Genomic DNA, 20508 nt, shown 5'->3' on the forward strand with positions numbered 1-20508 from the left:
ACATTCTTATACACCATGTGCTGATTTATTGCACTGCATGTTCTAACTCTAATGTTCTAACTGTTTTCCATTGGCTGACTCCAACAACTTGTGTAATGGAAAAGACTATTTATTATTTTTTTTAGTAGAGAACTCTGGGAACTTTGGCTGTTTTAGCACTCAATGGATCAATGCATATTCCAGAAACTCCTTGCCTAAGTGACCTACAATTGGGCGATCAAACCTCCCCCCCCCCACTGCCTTCCTCTAGCCTCTCCCCTAGAGAGAAGCTTGTAATTAGATGAAATGAGGACAGGCTATGCATAAGTATCTGCTTTGCTGGGATTCTTGCCCAGAAAGGAAACGAATGAACACACTGAACTGGTCAGAATCTTTTGCATCCTTTACATTATTGACAGGTTTATAGTTTGGCTGTGGAAGCACAGAGGATTATGTTAAAACACAGAGCTGCTGACTCATTGTGATCTTTCCAGGCTGACTGGCAATAATAATAATAATAATAATAATGATGATGATGATGATGATGATGATACTATACATCCTATATTGTTTGTTAATATTTTCTCACATCCTGTATTGCTGAGGAAGTTTTGGCTCAGAGCAAAGAAGCTGATTCTTTTCTTGGCCTCTGTGTAGTCATTTATTTGCTTGCAAACTGACCATGAATTCTGGTCGTGCAAATATTTTATAGAGTTACTAATTACCACATAAACTGCATATAATGCTGAATCAGGATTCCAGTTTGTTTTCCCTCCACTCCTGCTTATTTGGTAACTGTTGTCAGCACACACTTCTTTACTTCTTGATTGCTACACTGACGACTAGAAATATTTTCTTAAATTTTGAGTGTGTGAAGTATAGGAAACATTAGTCAGTTTAGAACAAGTGGGTTGGATCCAGGCTAACTACATGTCTGCTCAGAAGTATTGGATCCAGTGGGATTTACAGCACTTTGAATTGGGCTTTTAAAAAGCCCTTTTCCAGGTGATGCAAACGTTGTGTTATGATTGTTTAATTTAATTCATGCATTCAGTGTTTCTTTTTTAATTTGGCAATTCCAAGACTACCAGCTCCTGTTAGGATTGTATTGGATTAAAGAGCTCTAACCTGAATGAGATTCAAACAATTAAAGGTTTAATCCACTGGTGGGGAACTTTTGGCCCTTGGGCTTAATTAGGCCTGCCAGGCCTCAGAGATTCGCCTGTCAGGCTGTTTGGGGCAAACCTGGTTCTGTGTTCATATATGATGCCAGATGCAAGCTGTGGTTGAAAGGAAGAAGAAGTGGGAGAGGATGCTTGAGAGCCCCACGCAAAGCAGCAGAAATAGGTTCCAGCTCTCCTGTCAGTTGATGCACAGCAGACAGCCACAGCCTGTGAGACAAAGGCTGCTTATTGCTGGTTTGCCAGCCTTGGGCTTGGTGCACTGGAGTTCCCAAGCCTAACTAACCTATGTGGGTGGTGTGGTGAGAAGATCAGGCCACATATTTGCACCTGTTGGAAGTGGCAACAGTGGTGCACCTGCGTGTCCCTCAGCCTCGCCATCACTCTGCCTTATTCCCATCTAGGTAAGCAGCAGCAACACCAACGGCAAGAGTATGACCCTGCACGCCTCCATCCCACCACACATTTGGTGGCTGTGCTTAGTCTTGGAATGCATTGACAGCCAGTATCTGCCTTCCCTTCCCCGCAGGTGGGCAGGGTTTGCGGCACCAAGCGGAGATCACCTGGGCGGGTGCCACCCACCTGCTTGAGCTGGCCTTTGACCTGCCCTCAGCCAGGGAGGACAATGGATGGCCGGCCGGGGGTGGGCCTAAAGCCAAAAGAAAAGAGGCTGACCCCAAGGCTTAGGGCATCATGTGGCAGTTTTTAGGCCTTGGCAAGGTAGCCTTTAGTCTAACATCAAGTTGGGGGGGGGTGCATTCATGCTCCGTCCCCATGCGGCGGCGCTTGCAGGGCCTGTTAAAGGGCAAAAACCGGGAGTCCAAGGCCCTAGAGCGGCAGCATGTAGGTCAAATTCCCGGGACGAGGTTGGTGGAAGGGCATGCTGTGTAAGTTTGCGCTTTGCAGTCCCCTCTCACTGGGCCTCAACTGCCTGCATATCCGCAGCCAGGCGGGCTGAGAGGGTTACCTGCCAAGGCCTGTGCCAAGTTTCCCACTTCTGAAGTTCAATAAAATTGTGGCCAATTTGAACCCATACTCTGGTCTCTTGTCTCATCATTCTTGTGTGCCCGCAAACATTATCACTCTTCCCCCATCCCCTACTTGTAATGCAGCCATCAGTAGGACCTTTGTGAATGCACAGTCCCATTCATGGATGCCCTAAACCAGTGCTCTTTTTTAAAAGAAAAAATGGAACTGGAACTCACCATGAAGTTGTTAAAGAAAGTATCACACATTTAAGACTTGTGGGAAAAGGTGTACCCTTGACTGCTGTTGTAAATAAAAAATATGCCCTTTTCCCCAGGAAAAAAACAAAACCCTGCCTGTAACATTCCCTATGGAAAGGGTTAAAAAAAAGGGAGTGGAGATAGCTTACAAGGAATGGGTAAGAGCATGCAGTAATTCTCACAGGTGAATTCTAGGGTTATTGCAAGGTTGCATGCATTTTATTGTGCTGTAAACTGAAGCAGTATAATTTAACCCTTCTGCAGACTGGGAAAGCTTTTAGTACAGTGGCTCAGAGGATATACTGATTGCCTGCTATGTGTTGTACAAATGTCACCAGAGGAAGCATGCTAGATCCACATTACACTAAGAGTAACACACACACACACACACACACACACACACACACAAACACACGGAGGAATGCCATGAGCGGGCAAACATTCAGAATATCTTTGAACTCCTATAGAAATTGCAGGGGACGAAACATAGCAGGAGCAGCTACTCCCCCACCACAACTTTATTTTTGAATGCTATGCCAGAAGCATGAAGTATAATGAAGTATAACTCCCCTGGTGCATTCTTAAAAACTCTGACTCTTAAGCCAGTATTATTATTTCTATTTTTTAAAAATAATATATATATATTTTTACTTTGCATTTAAAACATGGCTTACAAATTTTCTCAAGGCAGCTTTTTTTTTTAAAAAAAGAGACCCAGTAAAATAAATAAAAATGGCAGCATTAAATAGCATTCCAAATAAAACTATCAGTGTCATTTAAAACCCTAACTAAAATATAGAACTAGCATCAATATTATTTATTTAACTTATGCTAGGTTTACTATTCTGTACTTCTTTTGCCAAACTGTGACACACACTGCTCTCACCTGCTAGTCTTTAGTATGGCAAAACTTTGCTGGTTTTGCTGCAGCAAGCTAATCTTTTTACTAGAACACACAAGTGAAGAGGATTAATCTGCCTGAGGTTGCTTGAGACCACCTCCCACTCAATGCTGAAAGATACAGTTCCAAAGGTCAGTCACCAAGGACACCCCTTTCACCATTTGTTTGGAGAAGGAGATGAGCAGAGATGTTTTTAGTGACTATTCTATAGTTACGGAACTCCTTTTTTTGTTACTGAAAACTCCCCAAAGACCCAACATTTATTTAGATTTCTACCCCCTTCCCATGAGATGATTCCTGTAAAATAAATAAATTTCATTAAAACTCACAAAATATTTATACCCCGAGATAAAAACAGCTGAATTAAAACGACTGTATAATATCTGTTCTTGGAGGATTTATCTTCAAGATAGAAGAAATGAGGGAACAGGAAGGGAAATACTGAAAAAATTATTGGTTTCATTTTCCTCAGATATTTTTCATTTGGCGGTGTGGCTTTTTAAAGGCACAGGGAACACCTGGAATCTATAAGCCAAGATAGTTAAAGATTTTCTGTTATGGAGCTTTCCTGTACAGTTCACCTTCTGCTTAGCACAGTTGTGCCTGGTAGTAGTTTTATGACTTCAATTTGCTGTGATCAACTGGGTATATATCAGGTGTGAGATTACCTTTCTGGAATCCTGGTCCTGAGTTGCAGAGGGATTTATATGCCAAAATGAGCACAGGTCCATCGTTCTGTTCACACAATAGCCAACTAGATGAAAATAGAAAGCCCACAACCAGAACCAAAGTGCAACAGAGAGAGTGGCAGTGTGAGATGACCAGTGAAGATGCCCAGAAGGCTCTAAAGTAGCCTTTCTCAACCTGTGGGTCCCCAGATGTTGTTGAACTACAACTCCCAACACCCCTAGCTAGCAAGGCCGGAGCTCAGGGATGATGGGAGTTGTAGAACTGCTAGCTCTAGAGGCTTCTGGGCTGAAAGCTTGGGGCGCTGATCATGTACCAGTTCACCAGGTGAGTCTCATAAAGCACAGCCCCTGTGGAAAAAAATGTAACACCATAAATGCTGCAGGTTAATCAGTTTCTCAAAATAACCACATGCATCTATAACCTCAAACTTCTTCAGCCTTATTTTATTTTATTTCCAAATTAGGGGGGGGGGGATAAATTCTAAAACAGTTTCAGACACAATGGCCAACTGTCATTCTCATGACAACTTTCCTTCTGCCGCTTCTTTTGAAGTTTTAAAAGGCCTTATCCAACAGATGTGAAGAGTAATGGTGCACATTGTTTCCACTCTCTCTTTCCGAATGCCGTCACCCCACCCCCCACCCCGTCAGCCGAAAGCCAGGTACAGTAATTATCTCCAGGCTTGGTGACATCTGCAGAAATATTCCTGTAACAAATAAAACTAGGCTTGTGCCAGATGTTTCTGCACTTGAAGCCCAAAGGGAACAATATAGATCACGGGAGACCTCGGAATGCTATTGGAGGAGAGAGGTTGTAATCCCATCGTATCGAAAGACAGGAACAGAAGAGGGGGTTGCTACCTGTCTCAGCTGAAGGAAGGAAATAAGCGCAGCTTAGAAAGCAGTTTTCTATTTTTGTGGACACCTCTTCTTCCAGGCCCACTTTGAATTTAAATCATAGCATGCTTTAGTATAGCAGTAGCCAATGTCATGGGACGCGGGTGGCGCTGTGGGTTAAACCACACAGCCTAGGACTTGCCGATCAGAAGGTCAGCGGTTCGAATCCCCGCGACAGGGTGAGCTCCCATTGCTTGGTCTCTGCTCCTGCCAACCTAGCAGTTCGAAAGCATGTCAAAGTGCAAGTAGATAAATAGGTACCACTCTGGCGGGAAGGTAAACGGCGTTTCCGTGCGCTGCTCTGGTTTGCCAGAAGCGGCTTAGTCACGCTGGCCACATGACCCAGAAGCTGTACGCCGGCTCCCTTGGCCAATAAAGCGAGATGAGCGCCCCAACCCCAGAGTCGGCTACGACTGGACCTAATGGTCAGGGGTCCCTTTACCTTTAGCCAATGTGATGCCATGCAATGTTTTGGACTATCACTCCTATCATCCCTGGGCATTGGCCATGTTACTGGGACTGATGCCGAAAATTGTAGTTAACATCATCTGGCGGGTGCCACCATTGGCTATTTCTGTTTTAGTACATAAACCTGGCAGAGCCTAAAAGAAGTATGGAATAGGCATTCCTTCCTATGGAACTTTGTTCACTTGCTGACCATAATGCTGATTCCTGGTGCTTCTACATGGATGCATAACTTTCTCTTCTTTTGCCCCCCAGAAATCCCCTGCCCTTTCTGTCTGTGCTACTTCTCCCTTGGCCACCCTTGAGAAATGTACCAGATGGAGGGGACTGTGAATCTTGCACGAACCTGCATTTTATAATCCTAGCAAGGGTGCTCCTCCGAGCTTTGCCCACTGTGAAGCATAACAGATCATAAGGCTCAGAAATACAGACCAGGACAAGCATGGGTTTGGTGACTAAGGGCATTCCTAGTACAGTTCATTCTGGAATCGAAACAGAAGCTGTGCGGCCTTCTGCTTATTTCATGCAGATCACTTCCTAGATCTTTGTGGCACATCACCAAGAATAAAACCCAAATACAGGGAAACTGAGCAAGGCAAGATACAGAGCCCCTCCCTCAGTTATTATATATTGCTACTTGTTTAATGGAGCTAACAGCAAAAGGAAAAGAAAGCAGGATGGTGGCATGGATGATGATGATGATGATAATGATTGCGTCAATGTGCATAATATTGAGAAGATGAGCAGCATGAGCTGTCAGCTTTTGACAAGAAATGGACTTGCGAGGGAACTTTCAGTAGTGTAGAACTTTGTGCCAGGAAGCCAAAGGGCTCAAGGAAGTATTCCTGAAGGGGCTCCTGTATGTCGTTCTAGATGTTATTTCTCCCATCATCAGATATGGTGGGGGAAACCACGCCAGGAAAAATGTATTGTACAGGGGTCTTCCCAAGGTCTGGGCCTGGAAACCATAAGCAGACAGCAAGGTCCAATAAATAATGTGTGCCTAACTGCACAGTTCATGCTTTTGTGTATTCACTTGCATGATTTCACTAGCTCTGCCTTTTGAGATGTGTATTCCTCCTGCAGATCCCATTCTCACTAGGAAGTCTGTTCCCTAAGATACAGGACTCAGGTCTTTAGTATTGTGGTATCTACCTGCCTCCAGGTCTGGTCCTGACCGGATGGATACTAGAATCAGCAAGGGATACCCACATGACCTGAAGGTGCTGCTGTGCAATGCCAGGTCAATGATTCATAAGACCACTGCCATCCATGACTTGATCATGGATGGAGGACTCGACCTGGCATGTGTAACAGAGACTTGGTTGGATGAAGCAGATGGGCCTGTCCTTGCCGCTGCTTGTCCACCAGGTTTCTCTTACGCACAGCAACCCAGGTCATGTGGGCGGGGAGGGGGGGTTGCAGTGATTTTTAGAAAGTCATTAGTTTGCACCAGGCGTCCTATTGGGAAGACCCAGTTTTCTGAGTGCATGTTCTGGAAGTTGGGCAATAGGGGCAGTACAGGATTCCTTTTGGTGTACCGACCTCCCTGCTGCACCAAGGAGTCCCTGCCCGAGCTGCTTCAGGTCGTGGCGGATGTTCTCCTGGAGACACCTAGCTTGGTCGTCCTAGGGGATTTTAACATCCATGCCGACACGACCTTACAAGGGGCAGCTTGGGACTTCGTGGAAAGCATGGCCTCCATGGGGCTGTCCCTGAATAAGTCTGGCCCAACCCATAGCCGCGGACATGCCTTGGACCTGGTGTTTACCTCTATGGATGTTGGTGATCTGACACTAAGTAAAAGTGAAACAAAAGAAGTGCCATGGTCAGATCACTTCCTGGTGCAACTGGACTTCTCTGCAACCCATCCCCTCTGCAGGGAGGTGGGACCAATTCGGATGGTCCACCCCCGCCACTTAATGGATCCAAATGGTTTCCAGAGAGTGGTAGGGGATGCTTTATCCCATGTTGATGGCCTTTCAGCTGATTCCCTGGTGGCCCGCTGGAATGCGGAGTTAACCAGGGCTATTGACTGTTTGGCTCCGAAGCGCCCTCTCCGATTGCATGGAGCCCGGAGAGCCCCGTGGTTTTCCACGGATCTGAGGGCAAAGAAACAATCGTTGAGACGGCTAGAGCGCCGGTGGCGGATAACTCATTCCGAATCTGATCGGACACAGGTTAGAGCTCAACGTCGAGCCTACCAAGTGGCGATAGCGACGGCGAAGAAGAATTTCTTCACCGCCTCTATTGCATCTGCAGAAAACAGCAGCAGGAGACTTTTTCAGGTGGTTCACAATTTAGCGGAACCACCTGTAACATCGGGGCCCAGTACGGGCCACATATTCTCCTGCAATGATTTTGCAAAGTTTTTTGCAGATAAAATCGCTCAGATTCGGGAAGAAGTAGACTCCACCGTGGGAGCAGGGCCAGGGCGGGAGAGTGCTAGAGTTCTGTCTAGTCAAGTTGAGTGGGATCAATTCTAATCTGTTACCTCCGAGGATGTGGACAGGCTGCTTGGACGAGTGAAGCCAACCACCTGTCTCCTGGATCCTTGCCCATCCTGGCTTATAAAAGCTAGCCGGGAAGGACTGGGCGATGGGCTTCGTGGGGTGGTGAATGCTTCCCTCCGTGAGGGAGCCTTCCCAGACCCACTGAAAGAGGTGGTTATTAAACCGCTTCTTAAAAAACCATCTTTAGATGCGGCCACAATGGCCAACTATCGCCCAGTCTCAAATCTTCCATTCTTGGGCAAGGTGATAGAGTGAGCGGTTGCCGAACAACTCCAGGCACGCCTGGAAGAAGCGGACCATTTGGATCCCTTCCAGTCGGGATTCAGGCCTCATCATGGGACTGAAACTGCCTTGGTCGCACTGGTTGATGATCTCCGGCGGGCTAGGGACAAAGGTGAGAGCTGTTTCCTAGTTCTGCTGGATCTCTCAGCGGCGTTTGATACCATCGACCATAACATCCTCTGGACCGTCTTGAGGGGCTGGGAGCTGGGGGCACTGTCCTACAGTGGTTCCGCTCCTTCCTCCTGGGCCGTGTTCAGAAAGTGGTGGTGGGGGATGAGTGTTCAGACCCCTGGGCTCTCACTTGTGGGGTGCCTCAGGGTTCTGTCCTCTCCCCCATGCTTTTCAACATCTACATGCAGCCGCTGGGAGAGCTCATCAGGAGGTTTGGGCTGGGTGTTCATCAGTATGCAGATGATACCCAGCTCTACCTCTCTTTTAAATCAGAACCAGTGAGGGCAGTGAAGGTCCTGTGTGAGTGTCTGGAGGCGGTTGGAGGATGGATGACGGCTAACAGATTGAGGTTGAATCCTGACAAGACAGAAGTACTGTTTCTGGGGGACAGGAGGCGGGCAGGTGTGGAGGATTCCCTGGTCCTGAATGGCGTAACTGTGCCCCTGAAGGACCAGGTGCGCAGCCTGGGAGTCATTTTGGACTCACAGCTGTCCATGGAGGCACAGGTCAAATCTGTGTCCAGGGCAGCTGTTTACCAGCTCCATCTGGTATGTAGGCTGAGACCCTATCTGCCTGCGGACTGTCTCGCCAGAGTGGTGCATGCTCTGGTTATCTCCCGCTTGGACTACTGCAATGCACTCTACGTGGGGCTACCTTTGAAGGTGACTCGGAAACTACAACTAATCCAGAATGCGGCAGCTAGACTGGTGACTGGGAGCGGCCGCCGAGACCATATAACACCGGTCTTGAAAGACCTACATTGGCTCCCAGTATGTTTCCGAGCACAATTCAAAGTGTTGGTGCTGACCTTTAAAGCCCTAAACGGCCTCGGTCCAGTATACCTGAAGGAGCGTCTCCACCCCCATCATTCTGCCCGGACGCTGAGGTCCAGCGCCGAGGGCCTTCTGGCGGTTCCCTCATTGCGAGAAGCAAAGCTACAGGGAACCAGGCAGAGGGCCTTCTCGGTAGTGGCGCCCACTCTGTGGAACGCCCTTCCAGCAGATGTCAAAGCAATAAACAACTACCTGACATTCAGAAGACATCTTAAGGCAGCCCTGTTCAGGGAAGTTTTTAACGTGTGATTTTACTGTATTTTTGGTTTTTATGGAAGCCGCCCAGAGTGGCTGGGGAGGCCCAGCCAGATGGGCGGGGTATAAATAATAATAAATAATAATAATAATAATAATAATAATAATAATAATAATAATAATTATTATTTTCAACTTTCCTCCAGACAGGTACTGTTGTTTTAGCATCTATTGAAAACCCCACATTTTCAAGAAGCATCTGTATTGGGTTTGAAATTGTATTTGTGTAGTGGGGGGGACAGAGAGTCCTGTTGTGCAGATGGAAATCTTTGTGCTGACAGAACACGCTACTCAGTGCTACTTTGAATCCAAACCTAGTATAGAAAGCTACAGAAGGCTGCACTTAATAAGTAGCTCTGATTTTGCAATATGCACAACTACCATAATGATGTTGGTTTCTGCTTCTTTCACTGAGCAGCGAAGTGCTTGTCACAAGACAATGTTTACATTCCACAGTCAAGTGCTGTTGGGTTTTCTCACGGGAAAGGAGACTGGATGTGACGTACACTGGTTTCCTGTTTTTCACTGTTCTTTGCAGTTCAGTGTGATTCTCTCCGTGCTTTAGAGGAGAGAGGATGCTTTTCTCTGCTCCGGCAGATGGAACATGTTTTTCTGTAAACAACCAGCTTTGAAGTGTAAATAAAGTAATATAGAGCATGTTGGCACGTACTTTTCATCATTCCGCTGTGCACTGGACACTGCTTATCTCCAACATTTGGTTATGGGCCCAGAAAAACGCAGTGTTTTGAGAATGGACTCCAGAAGTCGGGCTCCTGGCAAAGGAACAAAGGAGCAAAGAATTGGAGTGCCGGCAAAGGATCGGAATGCAGAGGGCCGGATCGGACGATATCTCTGCGCGTCAAGATGATTTGATGAGGTATGTGCTACAGCTCCGGGCAGCCTGCCAGCTTCTAATTAATGGCTTTATGGCTGGACTTTGAACTTTTATAGCCGGTTTTGCCGTGGCACAGGCAAAAGGCTAGAAGGATAAATTTTTCCTATGCTGGGGGAAATCGAAAGTAAAGCAGCTGCAGCAGTGTCGCAGCATGAATTTAAGACAGCAGAGAGAACTTTCACTTTTGAACTTGCCTTTGGAATGCGGTTTGAAGCAGCTGCAGATAAGCAAAGCAGTTAAGCAGAAAGGCACAGGTTCACAAAGCAGAGGCTGTTTTTGAATTTGCTTTTGGATTGAAGCAGCTGTACACAGACGCAGCTTGTATAAAGCAGCTTGATTTAAAGCAGCAGAGATGACGCAGAAGGCTAATGCCAAAGTCATGATGGCTAGCTGCAGAAGGCTGGCTGATGCTAGTGGGGAATTTGATGCCAATCAGCCAAATGCTCAACTCACAGTAGCCAGTGATACTGCCATGATTCAGAATGGAGCAGACCGCCAGGGTGCTAGCTGCATGGGCAAGGGGGAGTCTTCACAGACGTCATCCCATAGTGCAGTGGAACCACCAGATGGCGCCAAAGCTTTGAAGGCAGTGAAATGCTACACGTGTGGACGTCTAGGCCATATGAAGAGGGAATGCAGATATCCCAGGGCCAAGACAGAGCAGCGCAGCGAAAGCTCATCGCGTGGAAAAGGCCGAGGCAAAGGCAAAGGTCCGGTGTCCAGGACAACGCAGCACAAGGCAATGGTCTCACGCTTCACTCCAAAGGTTGCAGAGGTCCAGAAGACGTCTAGATCTTTCTTCGTTGTTGATTCAGCGGCGACCCACCACATGTGCAACGATAAGCGACTGTTCGTGTCTTTTACACCGCAGGAAGGTGCGATTCACCAGGCGGATGACCACACAATCCCCAGTAAAGGCTACGGAACTGTTGTTCTTCACAGTTTGGACTTATCGATACAGGATGTGCTTTATGTGCCAGATGCCAAGCATAATCTGCTCAGCGTTGGACAGCTGAATGAGCGGAAAATTGACGTTTCCTTTAAGAACAAAAGGTGCATCATCACAAAGAAAAATGATTATGTATTGCATGCTGAATATGTTGATCGTTTGTATGTTTTGTATTTTGATGATGTTGTGCAGGATGACACTTGTTGCATTGCAGGTTCTAACAAAAGTTTGCATGCAGAATGTATTCATGATTTTCATAGAAAATTTGGTCATTTGCATTTTGAGGCAGTATCTAAAATGCCTGCCTTGGTTGAAGGTATGACTATTAAACCCTGCAGGTACCACATGAAGTGCAAGGCATGCGCAGCAAACAAGGTAAAAATGGCTGCGAAAGGTAAGGTGTCTAGTAGGCAAGCTACAGAACCATACCAGGTTGTTCATGCTGATTTGGTTGGACCACTAGCGCCCTCTTTGGGTGGAAACAGGTACTTCATGGTTCTCATTGATGCATTTTCCAGGTATATTTATGTGTACAATCTCAAGCAGAAATCAGAGGCTTTTCCAAGGTTCAAGGAATTCTGTGCTTGGTTGGGAAATGTGCATGGTAAGAAGGTAAAGACTCTTTTCAGTGATCGCGGGGGAGAATTCACTTCTCAGCAGTTTGAAGCTTTTCTGACTGAGAAAGGAATTCAACACGATTTGTCTAGTCCTCGCTCGCCATGGCAGAATGGACTTGCGGAACGAGCAAATCAGACATTGCTTCAAGGGTTAAAAACCTTGCTGCATGATGCCAATCTTCCAGAGAGTTATTGGGCCGAAGCTCTCTCATGTTTCACTTACAGTTATAATCGCAGGTTATCTTCAGCGATTGGTTGTACCCCCTATGAGAAGATGTTTGGCAAGAAGCCATACATCAAACACATGAAAATTTTTGGTTCTGACATGTGGGTTCACTCACCACAAAACTCCAAGTTAGACAAGCGTGGATTGCATGGTATCTTTCTAGGTTATCAGAAAGGGTCTTACAGAATAATGATGACTGACTCTAAGGCAATTAAGCTCACAAGAAGTGTTGAGTACAATGCCAAGTGGGGGGAGAATGTGGGAATTTTCCAATGTTATCCTGATGACAGTGATGAGACTGAGGATAGTCAAAAGCAACCGCAACAACCCACACCCACTGATGAAGGTTCTGATTCTGAGTCTGAAACTGAATCGGGTGATTCAGAGGATTTCAAGAGTGCGAAAGCCTCTATGCGACCCTCTGAAAGCTCTGATCAAGAATTGGAGGAACCATTGTTCACAATAGGTCACTTTTCTCCTAAGAAGGAAGAGGAGAGTGTTGAAGACTTAAGGCTAATTCGCAGGTCACAGAGAGCCACAAAAGGCAGACCTCCAAAGAGATTTGCTGATGAGTTTGCTAAGATAGCAGTAACAGCTGTTAAAAGCTCCAAGAAGGTGTTTGAACCTTCAAGTTTCCAAGAAATCCAGGATTTGGATTCAAAGGAAGCTGAGCCATGGTTAAATGCCATGAAGGCTGAGCTTGATTCCTTGGAAAGGAACAAAACATGGGATCTTGTTCCAGTAGTCCCAGGAATGAAACTGCTTGGAAGCAAATGGGTCTTCAAAGCGAAGACAGATCAAAATGGCAAGATAGTCAGACACAAAGCCAGATTGGTAGCCAGAGGTTTTGCACAGGTACCAGGTGAAGACTATCACGAGACCTACTCACCCACCGTGAGGTATGAGAGCATTAGGCTTATGCTCAAGCTAGCTGCAGAAGAGAATCTACACATTAGTCACCATGATGTGAATACAGCTTTTCTGTACGGATCTCTAGGTGAATCACTTTATATGCTTCCACCTGATGGCGTACAGGTAAAACAGGGATTTGTTTGTGCTCTGAAGAAGTCCCTTTATGGTCTCAAACAAAGTGCACGGTGTTGGCACACAAAACTCACTGAAGTATTGTTTTCTCTAGGTTTTAAGCAAGGGAAAGCTGATCCATGTGTATTTGTCAAAGAGGAGGGGCAAAAGAAACTGTATTGTTTGTTTTATGTTGATGATCTTTTATTCTTTTGGAAAGATGTCACAATGTACAATAACGCCCTAGCTCAACTGAAAGAGCACTTTGACATGAAAGATCTTGGTGAGGTAAACAACTACCTATCTCTGGAAATAGAGAGAGATCAAGATGGTAACATTCTAGTACACCAGTCACGTAAAATTACTGATGTGTTAAGCAAACTAAACCTGATGGATGCTAACCCTGTTGACACACCGATGACAACAGGTTATCAGGTAGATGACACTGGAGAAGCATTTTCTGATACTACACTGTACAGAAGTGTGCTAGGCAAGCTAAACTTCATTGCCAGATGTTCAAGACCTGACATTGCTGTTAGCTGTAATTTGCTAAGCAGACAAGTCAACAATCCTACTGTTAAGGATTGGAAAGCTCTGAAACGCATAGCGCGGTATTTGAAAGGCACTATGCATTACAGACTGAGATTTAACAATCAGAAGTCTGGTGGTCTTGAGATATTTGCAGATGCAAGTTTTGGAAGTGACACTACAGACAGGAAAAGTACGTCTGGAGTTTGCTATAAGTACAATCAGGGTCTATTTGATTGGTCATGCAAGAAGCAAACAACAGTTAGCTTAAGTACTTGTGAAGCTGAACTGAATGCACTGTCTTATTCACTTAAGGATTGTGAATGGTTGTTACAATTGTGCAAAGACATGAAAATTCCTGTCAAATGTCCAATCCAGGTTTACCAGGACAACAAAGCATGTTTGGCTTTGCTGAATTCTGAAGGTTGTAAGCAAAGCACAAAGCACTTGCAATTGAAGTTGCAACATGCTAGGGAACGTATTCAAAAGGGACTCGTAACGGTGTCCTATATGCCAGGTAATGAAATTCCTGCTGATGTATTGTCCAAGATTGTATCAAAGGATCAACACTGTACCTATGTGCAGAAGTTGGGTTTGTACTGATATTGTACGAACACGCTGCCCAGTGATGTTCACAGAAAGGGGGAGGATGTTGGTTTCTGCTTCTTTCACTGAGCAGCGAAGTGCTTGTCACAAGACAATGTTTACATTCCACAGTCAAGTGCTGTTGGGTTTTCTCACGGGAAAGGAGACTGGATGTGACGTACACTGGTTTCCTGTTTTTCACTGTTCTTTGCAGTTCAGTGTGATTCTCTCCGTGCTTTAGAGGAGAGAGGATGCTTTTCTCTGCTCCGGCAGATGGAACATGTTTTTCTGTAAACAACCAGCTTTGAAGTGTAAATAAAGTAATATAGAGCATGTTGGCACGTACTTTTCATCATTCCGCTGTGCACTGGACACTGCTTATCTCCAACAAATATAACCAGTAGGTCTAACAGTAGCCAGGATAAATGAAAGCACTAAACCTTTGTCCTAGATCTTGCAGGGAGCTGAGTATCTATAATTCTCCCAGTGAATGAAGGTGGACCAGATGCCAAGGTCTTATTCTGGGAAACGTCTGGACAAGAACTAAGCAAAGGTTTGCTTTCGCATATGACAAAATGGGGTTCAAATAGACCACAGAAACAGGCATACTTTAGCCTCCCCCCCCCAATTTTCATGGCCCTAAGTGTACCTCATTTTGACCTGAGATAAAAAAGTCAAATGGTAGAAAACTGGTTAGGATTGTAACCGCATGGTGGTCGTCAGGATGAAGCAAATACTGAAGATACCATCGAGAGGGAGATCCCATGACTTAACCTGCAAGTTTCTCTCTCTTTCGGTGGTCTTTTAATCACGCATCTGATCTCAGTTATCTGTGTTACGGCAGGCAGCGAAACCACTGCAGCACAGGGAAAGAACTACAGTATAATAAGAGCTGCCTTGTCAGGGGAGAGAAGACTAGTAATTCTTCACTTGGTGGGGTGTAGGAGGGAGGGAGAGAGAGAGAAGGGGGAGGGACTGCTCACGAGGCTGGCATGGGGTGCTGCACATTGTAGGAATCCATAGTGCCATTTGCAAAACTCAGATCACTTTGCAAAAATCTTTTATTGCCAAGCAATACACAGTGACAACAGCAGTGATTACTTCACCTAGTCATGGCCCATTACATCTCCAAGTGTCACACTCCGTTCAGTTTCTAGGCAATGTGAGTCTGGATAGATCAGGGGATTGCTTTGTCTTGGGCCTCCATGTCTATCCACTGATGGATCACAATGTATAGCTCCTTCACCTTTGACTGTAGGCCCTCACCAGGCTACTCTCTACCTAGTTGCGCCTTGTGCACTGGTACAACTCATTTCCACATGAACCACTTTTTCTTCCTCCTGTCTCTATAATCGGGGGGGGGGGGGAACGTCTGGTTCTCTAGATATTGTTGGACTCTGGTTCCCCCAGCACCAGCCAGCATAGCCAATGGTCAGAGATGATGGAAGTTGGAGTCCCATAACGTCTGGAGCATGGGTAGGCAAACTAAGGCCCGTGGGCTGAATCCGGCCCAATCACCTTCTAAATCCGGCCCGTGGACAGTCCGGGAATCAGTGTGTTTTCACATGAGTAGAATGTGTGCTTTTATTTAAAATTCATCTCTGGTTATTTGTGGGGCATAGGAATTTGTTCATTCCCCTCCCCAATATAGTCTGGCTCTCCACAAGGTCTGAGGGACAGTGGACCGGCCCCCTGCTGAAAAAGATTGCTGACCCCTGACCTACAGTATGCATTCTCATTCTGCCTTATCCTCCTGCCTTTTTTGTCCTTGGTCTCTGTGGTCTTGGCTCCCCATCCTGAGTGATTCTTCCTCCAGCTGAACACAGACCTCTCTAAGCAAGCTGAGAGCAGGAAGTGGGCATGTTGATGTTGAGGCTCCACATCCCAATTGGCTCAGCAAGGGAAGGTCCAAGCATGCAAATGATGACCAGGATACAGCCTAAGTGAATTCAAGCTTGGAACCGTACAACCCTTTTTCAAGCTCTTGCCTTGCACAACAAAAACGTGCTTGCTCTACGATGATAAGGGGAGATACGGAGTTTAGCCGATCCCCAAGCAACCAAGATTCTTACAGTAAGGAAATGCACTTGATCCTATATGGCATAGTAATTCTATGCCTTTACCAATTACCCTCTGAGATGCCGCGTGTCCCATTACAAATGACATTTAATAGGGTACATATAAAGTGACTCAGTGGCTGAAGCGGTGGAGCACTGGAAGGGTGAGAATGAAGATTTTCTATTATATGGCCATTTGTGGCTGTGCTGCATGGCTGTACATTCTTGCCGTTCCAAGCAGGTTTCATGTTGCATTAAGTATAAGTGACAATTCTTAATGGCAATCTGGCCATGACTTGAGCAGGCACTCTGACTTCCCTGGAGTTTAAGAACCAGTATTTTCATGTTGCATTTGCAATTGTTTTATTTGCTGAGGCATGGGATGAGCAAATTACAAAGCATACTCAGTGTTAAAACTTTAATACAGAGTTGTACAAAGCCACCGAAATTGGACCCAAGAGTGAAGCAGTGGGAGCAGCGCCCAGCTCAGCTTAAGGGATGCTGAGACTTAACACTTGACCCTAATATAGAAGGCTTCACAGAAGATCAATGTTACCAGGAATTGCAACAGCATCTTCACATACATCACCTTCCAGCTACTGCTGACTATACCTCTCAAACGTGTCACAGTGCTGGAGGTGGCAGCAGTCCGAAAGTTACTTTTGAAGCCTTTTTGAAATTGGTTCAAGAGCATTTTTAGTAAATTACATACCCTCCAACTCTTGGCATGGGAGCATATTGTTATTTAGCTTTCATGTGCAAAGCGCTTATGAATACCTGCTATCCACCCTGACAGCAAAACCTGTCATGTGAACTGTTAGAAGCCTCATTTAGAGGTTGGGGAACGGAGGAAAATGACTGTGTGGTATTTGACATCAGGTCAAATTAATTATACTATCAGAAAGTATTAACAGAATGCATTCCCTAAGTGCTCCTGTCCACTTTTCTCAATAATCCTTTCCATAACTCTGTAATGGCAGGAGGCAATGAGTGTGTTTTATGACAAAAAATGAGATTTGAACCAGGGGCTTTCTGCTCATTGCTGACACTTTTCAGTACACCACCTCCATCACTCTGGTTTTCCTGCTGTTGTCCATTTCAGGCCCTAAAGTACAGGAAGACTATGGCAACTGTGCTGAATGTCAAAACTGCCTCTGGCTGCCTTTCTGCCACTATACCCTTACACACACACACACACAAAGAGAGAGAGAGAGAGAGAGAGAGAGAGAGAGAGAGAGAGAATGAATGAGAATGAGAATGAGAATGAAAACACTGCTGGATCAAGCCCTGTGGCCCATTTAATCCAGGCTGTGAAAATGGCTCTTTCATCTTTGGTCTTTGGCTTCCCAGAAAAACCTAAATGCTGACATTCCCTCTGTCAAAATATTTCTCAGACTGGTACAGCTGGGCGCACCCCAGTCCACTTCCCTTTTTCAAGAGAAACCTTTGGTTCTGATTTGCGCTTCTTCTGACTTTCCATTCCCAGTGAATCCCAAACTTGACTGAATCACGTTCTTGCAAGCTTGACCGAATCGTGGCGATTTTTCTGCTGACCAGATCCTTTTTTTAAAGACCTTGGCAGGGAAAGGAAGGAGGTAAATGATAGTGCCATTTCTTGGTTAGGGAGATCCACTACAGGTTGCCAGATTGCATGGTCACAGATTGCAGAAAGCCATGGTATAAGTGGCTTTGGTTGCCATACTGTTTCAACAAAGCACAACTGGGGCAATTTATTTTCCCACTACAGAACTATATTGTTCTCCTCCACATCCCAGGCTTGTAAGCAGCGACTTGGGCGTGCTTCTGTTGCAGCCAGTCACGCCCTGGCTCCTTTTCATGTTTCATTGTTTGGAGGCAAGATTATTCTTTTAGAGACATCATAGCTACCAGGTTTTGATCTTGCAATACACAAGGCAGCCAGGTCTCAAGCCAGAGGCTCTGTCAGCCTGTCTCTTTTAAGGATTCAGAGGCCTGCCTTTGTCCCACATCCTGCAGCAGAGAAGGCTGGGGCTAGTGACCATTGGTGCAGTGACACCAAAGACATAATTTCCACTGGCTTTCTGGCTCTGAGGGCTATTTCACCCTATCCTGAAGGCTCATGGTGTAAGCATAAAACCACCCCCAGCAAAACAAAATATATTCTATTTCATTAAATCACCAGGGACGGATGATGACTTTTATTTATTTATTTATTTATTTATTTATTCACTTATTTTAGCCATGTGTATAAATGGGAACTGAGGACTGTTGCAGCTCCCCACAGTATATCCACATGGTTAAAAAATAATATATGAGGTTGCCTCTCACAAGTAATGGGGTACATATTGCATCCTGATTCCACAACACGAGGCATCCCTGTGCGCTTAAAGGTATAGACAGGGAGATGCATCCAGTGTGATTCATATTCAGAGTAACCTTAAGTCCATTAAGTTAATTGGGACTGCCCTCGGTGTAACTTAGTTGGATATCACTCAGATTCTTCAAATTAGTACCTTATAACTCAGGGGCGCCAACTATAGAGGGTGGAAGGGGCTTTGCCCCTTCAATAATTCTGGGCAGGGAGCCAAGCCCCCACCTCAATACTGAGGGGGCCGACATCTCCCCGCCATATCATTTTTTTGGGGGGAGCAACCAGGAGCCCACACAGAGGCTCCTCGAGTCAGGTCTGGCCCGGGAGTGGGAAGAAGGAGAGTCATGGCAGCAGTGTTGCTGCCCCTCTCCTTCACTGCGCTGTGTCCGTGAGGGGGCAGCCAGCTCCCTTGCGCCCAGCCGCAGCTCTGCTCCTGGGTCACGTCTGACCGAGGAGGCATAGAGAAGGAGGAGAGCTGCGGCAGTGTTGCTGCCCCTCTCTTCAGCTGGGCAGCGCCACACGAGAATGCTGTCCCAGGTGTGTTGGGATGTGTCCGGGGGCAATTGGCAGGCCCCCAGCTGGCTCCCCCCACCGGCTGGCAACTGGGCGAACTCTGGTTTTCAGAACAACATCAAAACTGCAACTCAAGCCTCAGAGACCTTTAGAGAATGAACACGCAAGCTAGCAGAGATAAGAACTCTTTGCAACAGAAGTAGCGGACAGAGGCATACGTAAGCATATTTACAAGCATTTATTCAGCATCAGGACAAAAGAAAAACATGTCTGCTTCCCTTCGTGTCCAGGCAAACAGCATAGGCAAAAGCTATATACAACAGAAGTTCCCAGCAGACTGTGCTGGAAGTAAACAGACATGTGACATACAACAACTCCACATGCCTGTTCTAAAGCTGGAGCGGAACTATATCCTAACAGGGTGCAACAGACTCGTTCTGTGCCCTGCCTCCCTTGGGGGCACACCCTGCGTGCCCAACACGGGTGGCAGGAGCATATGCTCTGCCACTGCACCGGGTGGGAGGAGTGGAGGGTGATTTTCACCTCCTGTGCTCTCTCTGCCACTGATGGGCACTCTGAGCGGGGGCAGGAAGTCCGGAGAGTGAAGTTACCTCCATGCTCCCCAGCCCCTGTTGCTGGTGGGCAAGCACTGGAGTGCTAGGTGAGGGCAGGACAGGTCACGTGACGCTGGGCCCCCTCAATGTGGGGGACAAGTCAGCGCCGCTGTTGTAAGTCAACTATAAGAGCATAGAAGACTTTAGGAATTGTTGCTAGAATGACATAATAATGAGGAACGAACAGGCTCCATGTCTGAGGAGTATAATACAATCTTAAGGACTGTTCAAATGGAAGAGCTAACCTCTTAATTTGTGTGCTAATTCAGAATTTCAGAACATCTGGAAACTGGAACTCTTTTTTGCACTATTTGTTATTATTAGATTAGTAGATTACCCCACGCTGAAATCTCATGGTGTAAGACTTACAGTGTGACATCATCTCTGGGGTAAGCGAAAAACAACAACCATAAATCCCCAATAAAATTTCATATACAGTGGCACCTCAGGTTACATACGCTTCAGGTTACATACTCCGCTAACCCAGAAATAGTACCTCGGGTTAAGAACTTTGCTTCAGGATGAGAACAGAAATCGTGCAGTGGCGGCGCGGCAGCAGCAGGAGGCCCCATTAGCTAAAGTGGACCTTCAGGTTAAGAACAGTTTCAGTTTAAGAACGGACCTCCAGAACGAATTAAGTTCTTAACTCGAGGTACCACTGTATTTTATTCAATTTAAACAGAATTAAAACACTTTCCACTGCAATTTTCAGTTTATCCCTGAGCCCCTAAAAGCCTGCCCACATAAAAGGTCTTACAA

The 20508-nt window shown here is 46.0% G+C and overlaps 2 protein-coding genes across 3 annotated transcripts in view; both read left to right on the top strand.

The window, feature by feature from the left end:
- The window catches only part of DPF3 (double PHD fingers 3), a 195251-nt gene that overhangs the window by 33134 nt on the left and 141609 nt on the right, over positions 1–20508 (top strand). The gene's annotated exons all lie outside the window — the stretch shown is intronic.
- Positions 6731–8640, top strand: LOC310846188 (uncharacterized protein). The gene is made up of 2 exons (XM_083742304.1): positions 6731–8245; positions 8578–8640. Exon 1 carries the CDS (start codon positions 6829–6831, stop codon positions 7822–7824), a length of 996 nt encoding a protein of 331 aa, XP_083598430.1. The 5' UTR covers positions 6731–6828; the 3' UTR covers positions 7825–8245; positions 8578–8640.

Source organism: Podarcis gaigeae (assembly GCF_964106915.1).
Source record: "Podarcis gaigeae genome assembly, chromosome: 1".
NCBI lineage: Eukaryota > Metazoa > Chordata > Lepidosauria > Squamata > Lacertidae > Podarcis > Podarcis gaigeae.

What these genes read in the sequence shown, in the direction of transcription:
- LOC310846188 (XM_083742304.1), top strand. Translation starts at nt 6,829, where the DNA reads ATGTTCTGGAAGTTGGGCAATAGGGGCAGTACAGGATTCCTTTTGGTG.